At 43.2% G+C, this 12273-nt stretch overlaps 1 protein-coding gene across 3 annotated transcripts in view; it reads left to right on the top strand.

Annotated features, from left to right (window-relative positions):
* The window catches only part of SPNS2 (sphingolipid transporter 2), a 135976-nt gene that overhangs the window by 108973 nt on the left and 14730 nt on the right, over window positions 1-12273 (top strand). For 2 of the 3 annotated variants that reach the window (XR_005813975.1, XR_005813974.1), the window contains 2 exons: window positions 5091-5254; window positions 5830-5912. Coding sequence is in view for 1 of the 3 variants with exons in the window: in XM_040532544.1 (XP_040388478.1) it covers window positions 5091-5254 (164 nt within the window). In the remaining 2 variants the exon portion in view is untranslated. The remainder of the gene's footprint in view (window positions 1-5090; window positions 5255-5829; window positions 5913-12273) is intronic. The other variant, XM_040532544.1, reaches the window with a different exon arrangement.

Genomic DNA, 12273 nt, shown 5'->3' with positions numbered 1-12273 from the left:
AATCATACTTGCAATATGACCCAGACTGTGGTGGGTAAAGTGGGGTTTGCTCTCGCAGTCCAACATCTGATACACATGTTTTAAGGAAATATTGCAAGGAAAATTGTCCCCAGACCCTCATCCTTACTAACTATTTCTTCAAGCAGTAACTTTACGTTGAGGATTTCTCTGGTCCTGGCTGAGCTGAGTAATTAAAAGCTTTTTTCATAGTGCATGGAAAGGCCAAATCTTTGACATGGCTGTCAGTTGCAAAAAAGGGGAGAATTAAGCACCTGGAAATCAATCCGCACAGGATTTATTTCATTTCAGTGACATAACAAGCTTTCCACTTCTGCTGACTCATCAACAGACAAGATTTAAATCTGTCCTAAAAAAAATAACCAAATGACTTCCCTTATATAAAACAGTCTTTGCCAAGGGTTCACAGCCTCATTTTCTTTTCCAGAAGAAAAAGGTGCTGTGCATCTGTCATTCCCTGTGACTTTGGTTAGAAGTGCAGCTTCTCAGCATTTTTGATAAATGGATGTTTAAAGTATGTAAAAGAATCTAATTAAAGCAAACCCAGAAACTCCGAGCTGATCTTTGTTCCACTCAAGTATTTCAAGCTCTGTCCCATCTGCTCTGTCACTTCTTTTCAGTGCACTAAAAATCTCACCTAAGTGGCTTCTTTCTCAAGTTCCAAAGACCCTGTAAACTCCCAGCATGGCCACAAAGCTTACATGGTGCTGAGCACCTTTCAGAATGAGGTATCTGCAATATGGGGGAAGGTGCCGGTCCTTCTTGCTGCTGCCAAGCATCACGTTGCTCCAGTCGGCAGCAGGGAAGATGGTGGTGGATATCCATCCTGCAAAGAAATGAGAGTGCAGGGGTCAGGGATACTGCTAAAGGTGTGCTCCCAAACTGCAGTTCTCTGCCACAGACCTGATTTCTGCACCTAAGTGGGCATCACCCACCCCTGCACATTTCAGTACATGTATCCTAACATGAGCCATGTTTCTTGATTCCATGTTGCCCGTGGTACAAGGCATCTCCTGCTAGGAGAGAAGAAAGTCTGGCATTGCCTTACAAAATCCCTGAGCAGCCCAGACCTGGAGAGAAAGGCAGTTAATGACATGGAGAAAATAGTCTTCCAAACCTCTCCTGTTGGCTAGGTCAAATGTTGTCAGGAGGCAAATGTTGCTCTAACACCCAACAGACACACAAAGTCCATTTGTTAGCATTGAAAGTGCAGCACTTGATTGATTTTTTTAATTTTCTGTGGCCCTTTTAAGGAAGCACCAGTTATTTATGAAGTCTGCTGATCCTGGGAGGAGTCAAAGGGTATAAACTGATGAGCTTAACACAGGGGAAGCAGTGCAGGAATTCTTGCTACAAGTCATGATGGGGCAAACCCAGGTACCGTGCACAAATGCAGGCTATTGATATTGTCACCAGCCATGTAACAAATCTGGCTTTGATCTCAGAAGGGCACAATTAAGATTAACAGGATGTTTGACTTTTAGTCCTCCAACATCCAGACATGCCAATGTTAAAATTGAAACAAGTTTTAGAATGCAATTCCTTTATCTTTCTGCAGTTTTCAGAGCTAGTATCACAAAATAGTTGGGTTTAGTTCCTCTTTTATAATGTGTTTCTCATGCCATTAAGCACAGTGCAAATGTTTGTGCTCCCCCACAGGCTCGGCAAATTGTTTACTTTTACTTTACAAAATCCCTTATTTTTTGTCGCTAGTCTTCACTTGCATTCATATTAGATTTTGAGGGGGGGGGGGGGGGAAAACAACCTTTCACATGCATCTGAATTCAGAGAGGGTGAGCCCCACACATCTGTGGTGAAACTGTGGGGTTACAAAGGGTGCTGTGTTAAGGAATCGTGCTGAAGAGAGGAGCCAGAGAGAACCTGGCTTGTATCAGATTGGTATTAATAAAAATCGGGTATTTGTGCCAGATACTGCAGTGGAAATATCATTTTATGTAGCAAGATTTGTGTCCAAAAGGCAAAGCCAGAAATGTAGAAAAATCAAGCAATTGCAGAGGAATTAAGATGTACCACTCAGCAATAAGAGAGGGCAAGTGAGATGATGATTGCCATTACATTGTACAATTAGGGAATGACTTTAACTGCTCCTGCTCTTCAGGAGGGAGAGTAACACAGGAGCAAGGTGTTTTGCTGTAGAGCTTCAGCATACCTGAACATCCATTGGTCCAAAAAATACAATACATGCTTCCAGAGAAAGGTAATAAAGTTTCCCTTCGCTGTCTTCTGCACTCAGACTGAGACACAAGCAGAGATTTGGGATTTGGGGATCAGGCCCCTTGGTGCTGTACTGTTTGTTCTCCAGAAAGTGGGCATTTTCTCTAGCTGGACTCCATCCAGCTGCTTGCCGCCCACTGAACACATGTTGGTTGTGTTCTCTTATAAAAACACCGTGATCCGAAGTGTATTTAGCAAAGTCATTCCTCTTGGTCCGAGACCTATCTTAGGGAAAAGAAGATGTGAACTTTCATGCTTAAGATGTTATCAGATCCTTGCAAAACTTGCAAAGCAGCAGGAGAGCTCACTCACTTTCCACTCCCAGGTTTTGGATAAATGTTCTGGAGTTTTTTGCCACTTACCAATTGGCAGAGCAAGAAAAGCAATCCTGTACCTGACTCCTTGCTGAAGAACTGGAACTGACTGTGCATGCAGCATCTGCTTTTTGTTACTCATGATGGAGAGAAGACACTGAAAATGATTCTAGATTGGGTCTTGCCAGATCACAGTTAGACAACTCAGAGTCCCATCATTGCAAGGAGTCTGCAAGCCAAAAATTGACAGGCCAGAGCAGATCATTTGGCAAACTGTGTGTCGTTCTTGGAGCACAAGTCTGTAATAATGTCCTGTGTCCTCTGGAGAGGAGATGCCAAAGTCCCAGCCTTAGCAGGTGGCTTGTACTGAGTAGAACAGAACGACACAGAATAGTGACTGCAAGTTAACAGCAAAAACAGTATCTGAGCCCTGATAAAAGTTCCAGAATTAAGAGATTGGTGAGAGGACTATAGGAAACCGAGGTGAGAAATCCATCGGGCTGGATGGATGGAATTTTACCTTGGATGGGAGGAAACACTGCTGTTCCTAAAACATGCACTTAAGATTCTGTTGGGTTAAAAATGGCAAAGGTACAATAATTAACATTACCAAGACCTGTTGGTATAAAAGGTCAATATGATGCCTTAGAAGGCATAATTAGAAGTGTGGGGCAAGGTGTATTGGGAGTTTTATTTGTTGGAGACTACATTTTCAAAGCTGTTTTTAGCCTAGAATGTCACGTCACCTATGCCTGGCTTTTCATCACCTGTAGCTGATCTATCATGTCAATTTGCTGAGTGATTTATTGCCTGCTCCTTTCGGAGGATAATTGGATCCATTCCCAATAATGAAATTTCTCAATTTCTGTTGTAGAATAGCCTCAGTTCTGGCTATTGCACACAGAGGAGCTGATTGAATATGGAATTTTGGTTCATAATGAAGAGAAAGGGAAATGTGGGGAACTAAGGTGTCTGGATACAAGAGGGAATAGATTACCAGCTGAGGTCCCTGTCTTCTGGGTGAAGTGCATGTTCTGTTGATTTCCTGGGGGTGCATTCTTTTCACATTCAAGTCTTTTTGCTAATTTTTTAATGTCTCTCAGATTATTAGCCACTGTTGTTTCTCTTTCAGTCTAAGGACTTTTTTAGCCATCAGTTCTCACCTGGGACTTGGTGCTAATGCTCCTGTTTTTCTGTGTGTGTGTTATACAATGTGAATGACGTTCTCTTTGAGAGGCCAGGAATGCTTCCTTCGCTATATCTGAAGCACTGAAATTTTCTCCTCCTCCTTTCTAGAGCAGGGAATGAAACAGAGAAGTCTGGCTAAAAACCTTCAATCAGTTCTGTAGATACACTCTTCCTGTGTTTATTCACTTGTCTCTGCTTGACATTGCTGTCATGAAAGCCAGTCTTCTGCTCTTCCGTGTGCAGAGTAGTTTCCCCTCCTGCATCAGGCTGGCTGCTTCTCCTTCCCTTCACTGGAGCTGGAGCCAGGCTGAGTAATGAGGAGGATATTAAGACACAGAGGCCACCAGTGCTCCAAAGAGTCTCCCTGCTACAGAGCCTTTAAAGCACACACCGTGACCTCTTCATTGGTGTCTCCCTGCGTGTCATCTCTCTGTGACCTTCTGCTGAGCTTCACCCCTCTGAGGCATCTCTACGCACACATTTACCTCCCAGGTCAATGCAGTTGGCTGCAGGGCTGTGAATCGGTGCTTTCTCCTGTTTATTTTTTTTTCACTTTTTTATCACATTTTTTATCACATTTTATCACTTCACTTAGCTGTAGTTTGTCTAGATTTAAGCTTTCAGTGTCAGATTTTGCTACATGCACCTTTCTCATCAGCAATAGCGTGGCAGTTTAGGAGATGCTGCACAAGCTTTGACTGTTTCTAGAACTGATTTGCATGTGTGCACGGCCACAGGAGTTTATGCTGCAAATTCCCTGCAGTCTTTTGGTATCAACTGGCATTTCTGCCTCAACAAAAGGTCACAGACAAAGCCAGAACTGGACATTTAAATAGCCAATGCCTTGGGACTCATCCTTACTGCTGCTACCTCTGTTTGATTTATAGAGGGTAGTTGTTTGCTGGACAGTCAATATTAAAATGTGATTGTCTTAGTTGCAGACGCACATTAAATATTACTGAGCTTTAGCAAGAGCTTTTCGTAACAATTTAAACACTGCGAGGTTAGACACCCGCTGATTCAATCACTGAGGTAGCTAGGGAGAAGGTGGAGAGGGCTGTGGGACGAATAACAGATTGGGCCAGAAGAATGGCGGGGAGAGGGGAACCTTGCCATGCTGCTCACAGCGAGAGGTGCCCGGGCTCCAGGGTGCAGAATAACTGCATGTGGAAGGCTAAAGCACGCAAAGGGCATTCAGCCTGTCGTGAACAAACTCTTCCATTTTAAACGTTGTGCACATGTTCAGTGGGTGGTTGTTTAGGGAGCTGTGTTCCCTTGGTATTATCATGTCTATTTTTCATCTACGTGACTAACTTTTTTGCTCTTCTCTTCTAGATCTCAGACCTGATACGACAAAGCACAAAGGAGTCCCCGCTCTGGGAGTTCCTCAGCTTGGGGTATGCACTCATGCTCTGCCCATTTGTCGTTGTCCTAGGAGGGATGTTTTTCCTGGCCACAGCCCTCTTCTTCCTAAGTGACCGAGCCAAAGCTGAACAACAGTGAGTAACCTGGCAATTGCAAATGGGGAAGTACCAAAGCCTGTTTTCTCTCTCAAACTCTTATGCTTGTACTCTTTCCCTGGGCCTTGGTCCTTCCAGGTAAAGGATGTCAGGTTGTATGGTAAGAACCTCAGCTCAGCAGAGTGCATGAGGCTGCACGAAGCACAGGGGCTTGGGTCATGCTGGCTGGGCATCCTTTACACGCTTCTGCTCTGGTGGATCTGTGACTGGCTTACAACCTGGAGGGGAGCACAGCACTTACGATCACAGACCCCTTTTACCCTTATGTGAGCATGCCACAGGCCAGGCCATCTGTGAGGGGCTGCTGTGTGCTGGACCTGTGGAATGCTAGGTGGACAGCAAGAGATACCTTACAGAGCTTGGTGGTCAGCTTTGAGCCCAGAGTCCCATCTCAGCCCCCTGTGTCCCGCTCGCTACCTCTAATCTACAGCACAGCAGGCAAGAAGGAAGGAAGCTGTGTATGTGGGGACACACGCGCTCAAGGGTCACTGTACTAAAGATAGTCTTACCCAGTCCCTTGTTACAGCTTGTAAAAAAAAGCTACTGTTTTGCAGTAAAGAAACCGATTCGGACCACCTCACGGTTGGCAACTACAGTAATTCAGAAGACGCTTCCACATGACATACACACTCCTGGGGTTAGTCTCTTTCTCCTAATTGTTGAACAATAAGAGTACCTGTGTATAATGGCATGCTGAATATGCGGGCAGGTGACTAGTCTGGAGTTGACTGGAGGTTGCCTTTACCTTGCTCCCACTGGGAGGAGGAGGAGCTTATTGTTCCTGCGAAACAGCTGTGAGAGCCATTTGCAGTGGTAGAGGAACAACGGCGTAGATGTGCTGTTGTAGCAGCAGTGCTGCATCAGACATCCACAGCAACAGGAACTTTGTGTGACTGAGCTTCACCCATGTAGATCTCACCGCACGAGTGTTTGTATCAGTTTAATGACACAGATGTAGATACGTGGGGCAAAAAAACACAATGTGGACGTTTTAGCAGCCTGTGATAATTGTGCAGACCAAGAGAGTAGAGTGTACCTTGCTGTACATTGAAGAGAGTGGCCCTGGCGTGTCACTGTCGCTAGAAATGATACAGCTACAAGGCAAATAAGGTGTTTGGAAATTGACACAAGTGTGTGAACAGTTTGGGTGATACTCTCTGGCTCACACCATCTTATCAGATGGATGCAAGAGATTTGAAAGCAGTGCCAAAATGCTGTCCTGAGTCCCTGTAAGAGCAGTTCCACCTTCCTTTTACTAACACACACAAATACAAGATAAAGTTTTTCCTCTCCTGGTGCCTATAGGTATCTATTCCACCTATAATGAAGTGTTTAAACATGCTGGAGAAAACAAGACCTCATCATGCATCTCGTAAGAAGGTTAAGTCTTGCATAGTTGAACTTTGGTGTGGCTTTGGGGATGTGGCATGACTGATGTGTGTCTGGTTTGTTACTATCTGCATATAAAGGCTTTAAGTTGCAGTAAGTGGAGTTGGAGATTAGACGTTAGGAAGAACCTCCTAAGAGAAAGAAGAGGTCAATGGTACAGCAGATTATCTGGAGAAGACGCGAAACCTGTATCGGTTCCTAAGGGCCTCCAGCGCCTGGAGAGCCAGGAGGATGGGAACTGCTCTGGCTGCCTTTCGGCCCTGTTGCTGTAATGGCAGACATGAGCTGTACATGCAAGTAGTGATGATCCCTTGGGGACAAGGCAAGATGAACAGAAGTTTCTAGGTGCTCAGGGTGACTTTTATTGCAGCAGGGAGCCAAAAACACAAGTTGGTGATAGGGTAGTAAGTAGTAGAGAGATCACATCCCACAGCTCTCCTTTATCCTGAATAAACGTGTTTATTTTTGTCTATTGTTGTCTAGCCTGAGCAGATTTGGTTGTATTCTGTTCATGCCCAGAGCATACCAGCTCCCAAACCAGTCACTGCTCTACTTAGTGAAGAACCTTAGTTATGCAGGCGTCAGACCTGCTTTTGCTGCACTCTTTTTCAGCATCCTTCCCTTTCCTGGTCTGATTCATGCTCGTTTCTGAATTTTACATTACTCAGTTACTGATCCTACATGTACGGGTGCAATCTGTCTCAGAGGGAGAGCAGTTGTCATAAACAACAGCTAACAAAGCAATCTCTCTCAAATGACTTCTGCACTCTTTCTGGATATGCCCACTCCCATGTTAAAAATACTCTGGCATCCTACCATCAGATTTCTGGAAACTGCAGCTTAATTCAGGTTTGACACATTGCTGAACAGTAAGACAGTATCTTTAATAAGGGTGGCAACTGCTGAGTAAGGCTTCTCTCCCTGCCATGTGCATGGTGTCTGTGCTGTCGACTGGGTCCCGTCTGCTCTTGCTGACAGGGTTCGGTGGTCTTCTTGGACGAATTTACGGAGGAGGATTTGTTATTAGCTGCCTGTCTGCCTGTGAGAGAAAAGACAACTGAGTGTTTTGCTATTAGCAGCTTAGAGCTCCATGCTGGACTCAAACCCAGTGTCCATCTCCCAGCTATCTGACAGGCCATCTGCACTTGGCACCGCGCACCTTTGGCAATGATAACTGCCTGCCTGGCCAAGCCTTTCTCATATCCTACCTGTTATTTGCTGGGTATGGGAGAATTTCTTCTTCAAGACGCCTTATTTTCTCTCTGCAGTCAGTCGTGCTGTGCTTTGCCAAAAGAAATCAATTAACCTGCAGGAATCACGAACGCCAGTGTCACATGCCAGAGATTAAATCCATTCATCACCAGTAGGGTCAGGGTGTACGGGCCAGATGTCGCAGACCCCTCTAATGAACTAATATGGAAGCAAAGAAGTGTAACGCTGCTCTCTGCAGCCCTCCTCTGCCTATGGAAATTAAGCTTTCTCTGCTTTAATTCCAGTGCTTCTGTGAAAAGTAGTTCTTTTTTTGGTTTGGTTTGGTTTGGTTTTGGTTTTGGTTTTAGTTTTGTTTGTTCCTTTGTGTGATGGTCTCTGGGTGTTTGCTTTGAGATAATTTCTTCTTCCAGGCACGACAGAGTATCAGGATAGCAACACCACTTTCCTGTAAAGCTTTTTCCAGTTTCCACCACGTTTCCTTTCAAAAACAGAATTTCCAGGCTTTCAGTGCCTCATGGTGTTCTTACGCTACTTTTATCATTGCCCCAGTTCTTGGCTTATTTTGTGCACTGCTTTTGTAGCACAGGAATTCCAGTCAATAGGGCTGCCCCTCTCACAAAAACACTCATCAGAAAAAAAGTCTTTATATAGCAACTCTTTTCTTAAAAAATCCTGATTCTTTTACAGTGACTTTGATACAGTCTTAGGAGTCTGACAGCTTAAAGAGGCTTTCAGTCAATTTAGGACTAGCAGAGAACGCGATACAGTACATCACTCTGTAATATAATCCAATCGTTTTTGGTGCAATTTTTAAAACACAAATTTAGCCTCACCCTTCCAAAGTGCTAAGAGAGACAAAATGGTTAGAGAATAGTTTCTGTAAGAGCTCTTATGCACTAGTAGTAATAAATATAGCAGCTCTTTTTGAAACCACTCCACTACAATTACTGCTGTGGTTTCACTCGACTATCCTGTTGGTCCTTTCCTGTTCTGTAGTGCTGTGGTGGAGGGCTAAAGCAGTCGTTTTCTTTCCAAACATGACTACCTTCAGCTGTATATTTCTCTTACGTGCATAATGAGAATTTATGACACCCGAGTTGTACTTGGAGATGCTCTGGGAGACAATACATACAGGGAGAGTATCTTGCCAGGACAGAGCCCTGCAGAAACAGATCAGAAATCTTATTATCAGCCAGCTAATAATAATAAATTGTAATAATAGCTAATTATTATAATTATTAATATATTAATGACTGATTAATATAAATACTATAATTATTATTATAATAACTAATTAATATCGGCCAGATAATAATAATAATTAATTATCAGCCAGAAGGCAACTTCCAGAGGTCAGGAGCACTTCAGGTACTTCACTTGGAAGTAAAAGCTCAGCACTGCTGGGAATTACGTCTGTGGTCTATATCTTGTTTCTTGCTCATAATGCAGATAACATGAAAAAACAAAGCTTCACCCTGGAGAGCTGCAGAAGAAATGCCTGTACTAGTACTTACTAGGAGCAGTGGCTTCACTAGTAATTAGGAAGAATGTGCTCTTTTCATTATGAAAAGTTTTTTTTAAAAAGTCCTTTCCACAAGCTCTGACCACTTTTGGATGCCAGGGCATATAAATCACTGTAATGTAATTAGCACGTAAGATGATTTTTTTCTGGGCAGTCAGCATGAGTGTCAGGAGCATCAGGAGCTTTGCTGTGCAACGCTCCTCTGTTTCTGCACAGACACCAACCTGTGGGACCACAGATGCTCTGCAGCAGGCACAGGGTGGTTCTGTAATCCAGGTCCAGTCTCCAATGTCTACTTCCAGTTGTTGCTGAGAGAAAACCCAAATTCACCTAGATTTTTCCTGAGAAACACCACTCTGTGCAGGTGTCGGATAATCTACCCCTCAAATGATTTTTTTTTCCTATATCATTTTTTATTTAATCACTGATTTTGTACCTGGAGGCTTGAGATTTTCTGTTCTTTCCTGTACCCATCCAGCCATACATCAAGATGCTCTGGGTGGCTATCCAAGGTTTATAATTGTTCAGTCTCTCCCTGCATCCTGTATGATATATGCTGGGTGTTTCTGCCAAAGATACAGCAATGCAGATCAGGCAGCAGGATGCAACTGCAGCGTATATCCCTGGCGCAGACACAAACAGGAATAAATAGCTGCCCTGATGCAGCTGGTCAGAACAAAAGAATTTAGGAATTTAACTAGCTACCACCCATCACTTCAGAGAGACCTGCAAGCATAAATGGTTCACCTGTTTGTTTACAAGACTAGTAAAGAATCAGATTACTTGAACACCTCTAGTAGGTTTTTCTTCTTTCCGAAAATCAAACATTTCGTAAGAAAAAAATTAACACCTTTGATCAGGTGAGGAAACTCTAGCTGGGTAGCAGTGGTAATTAACATTTCATTTAAAAGTGGTGGGTAAAACCCTGCAAAGAGAATACTTATTACAGACTAGATAGTGTAAGACGAAAGGAACAATTCCTAGTTCATGCACCTTTTCTGCTGTCTTAAACATGGCAAATCTGAAAATTACATTACAGGAAAAATGAGAATAATCCATTTTCAGACTCTGTCTCCTGCCTCACATCAGGCTTATTTTTAGCCTTTTCTAGAACTAGATGTAAAATGATCTTCCAGTTCTCCTATTGCAGCAATTTGAAAGTGCCTGACCTTATTTTTGCTTTGCAGATTCTATTATGTGGGGCAGAGGAAGGACTCACAGAGCTGTCAACCGTCCTTTCTCTGATTTTTCTGTGGCAGTGGTTAGAGACAGAAAGGAACCCATCAAATGACCTTATGCTGTTGTCAGTATAGGAGAGAGTCCCCTCCATTAACAGTGTCGCAGGTATAACTGGGGGGCTGGATTAGTGCACAGCACATTCCACTCTGGTCATTTGCATTACTAAAAAGAATTTATCTTTCATGAAATATTTTAAGATGTGCTGCAAGGTGTTTTTTTTTTTTAGAGAAGCTGAACATGAACTTTAGAAAGCTGTCTCAGTGCTGCATTGAAGCAGAGTCCCAGTCTGAGGACTTCAGGGCCAGCTGGTGGATTTAATCACACAAGTCCCACATGGGGATATTCGAGGAACAGTTCACCCACTGCTGATATTCAGCTGTTTATGGGGAATAACATGATTACTTTGCTTGCTTTTTTAACTTTACAAAAAAGAATGAGTTAAATAGTTCCTATAGGTATATAAGCTCAGAATACTTTTTTAACCCATCTAAGATGCCCTTAGCCTTTTGAAGGCATGCCGATTTGCAGCAAAAAGCCCAGCTTAGGATGCAGAGGCTCTGTGATGATGAAGTGTGTTCTGAAGATCAGAGTGACGTGAAAAAGATGCATAAACTGCAGATGGAACAGGATTAGACTATTAGATGGCTTATATGGAACTGAAGAGTTGGGAGGTGGTGAAAATATAAGTAGGTTTTTTATTGGTGGAAAAAGCCTACTTGTAGAACTGGTTTGTGGTTTGTTGTTGTTGTTTTTTGTTTTGTTTTGTTTTCTGGTTGGTTGGTTGGTTTTTGTTTGTTTGTTTTCCCATGTTTACTAGCTATGTTTGTAAATTCATAAATGGAGCTAGCAGATACAAGAATGTAATGGCTTGGGACTAGCTGAATTTTAAATGTTGATTTGCTTTCTTCAGTTGGGAGCTGCTGTTTTCATGCAGATGGAAAATATGGTCTTATAACAAACAAATTACTGTTTTGTTCTCTTACTTTAGTCAACCTGCAGATTTCCTGCAGGTTATGTAGGAAGATGTCAAAGGTCAGTCTGGTTGTTCACAGACACGTTGAGACAAATTGTGGTCCTTACACAAAAAGCTCACGGCATTTGAAATATGCTGTTCAAGTTAATTGTTGGCAGCAGGAGCTTTGCTTAAGTATAGGCAGAAGGACAGAGCCAGCTGGTGTTGGCATAGCTCTTGCTATCTGCAAGCTGTGGCAGAGGCTGCAGGCAGAACGTCGTGGTTCTCCAAGCCCCTCCATTGCCCATACGTACTGTCCTTTTGAGGTTAATCTCCTGTGCCACAGTATTCCTAGACTATTCCTAGCTATTTGCTGTTCTACAGCAGAAAGGGAATTGTTCCATGTGGCTGAAGTTAGAGGGAGGCACAGCTTCTTTTTCCAAGAGCATCACAAGAACTGCTTTAAGTCCTCCTGCTGTCTTGGTTACTGACTCTGCTGTGACCTTCAAGAAGTAAATGCTATCCCTAACATGCTCATCAGCTGTAAAACAGGATTAAAAGCACTTGTCCACAAGGTGGAAGGGGACTTAAACCATATGCTCACAATCGATGAAATGTGGCGCATTGTCACTGCAAAGGACAGTTCTTGGCATGCAAGGACATTGCCACACAGGAAGATATTTT

The sequence above is a fragment of the Cygnus olor genome, chromosome 20, assembly GCF_009769625.2.
Source record: "Cygnus olor isolate bCygOlo1 chromosome 20, bCygOlo1.pri.v2, whole genome shotgun sequence".
NCBI classification, from domain to species: Eukaryota; Metazoa; Chordata; class Aves; order Anseriformes; family Anatidae; genus Cygnus; species Cygnus olor.
Note: the sequence above shows the minus strand (reverse complement) of the source record. Positions and strands in the feature narration are given on the sequence as shown.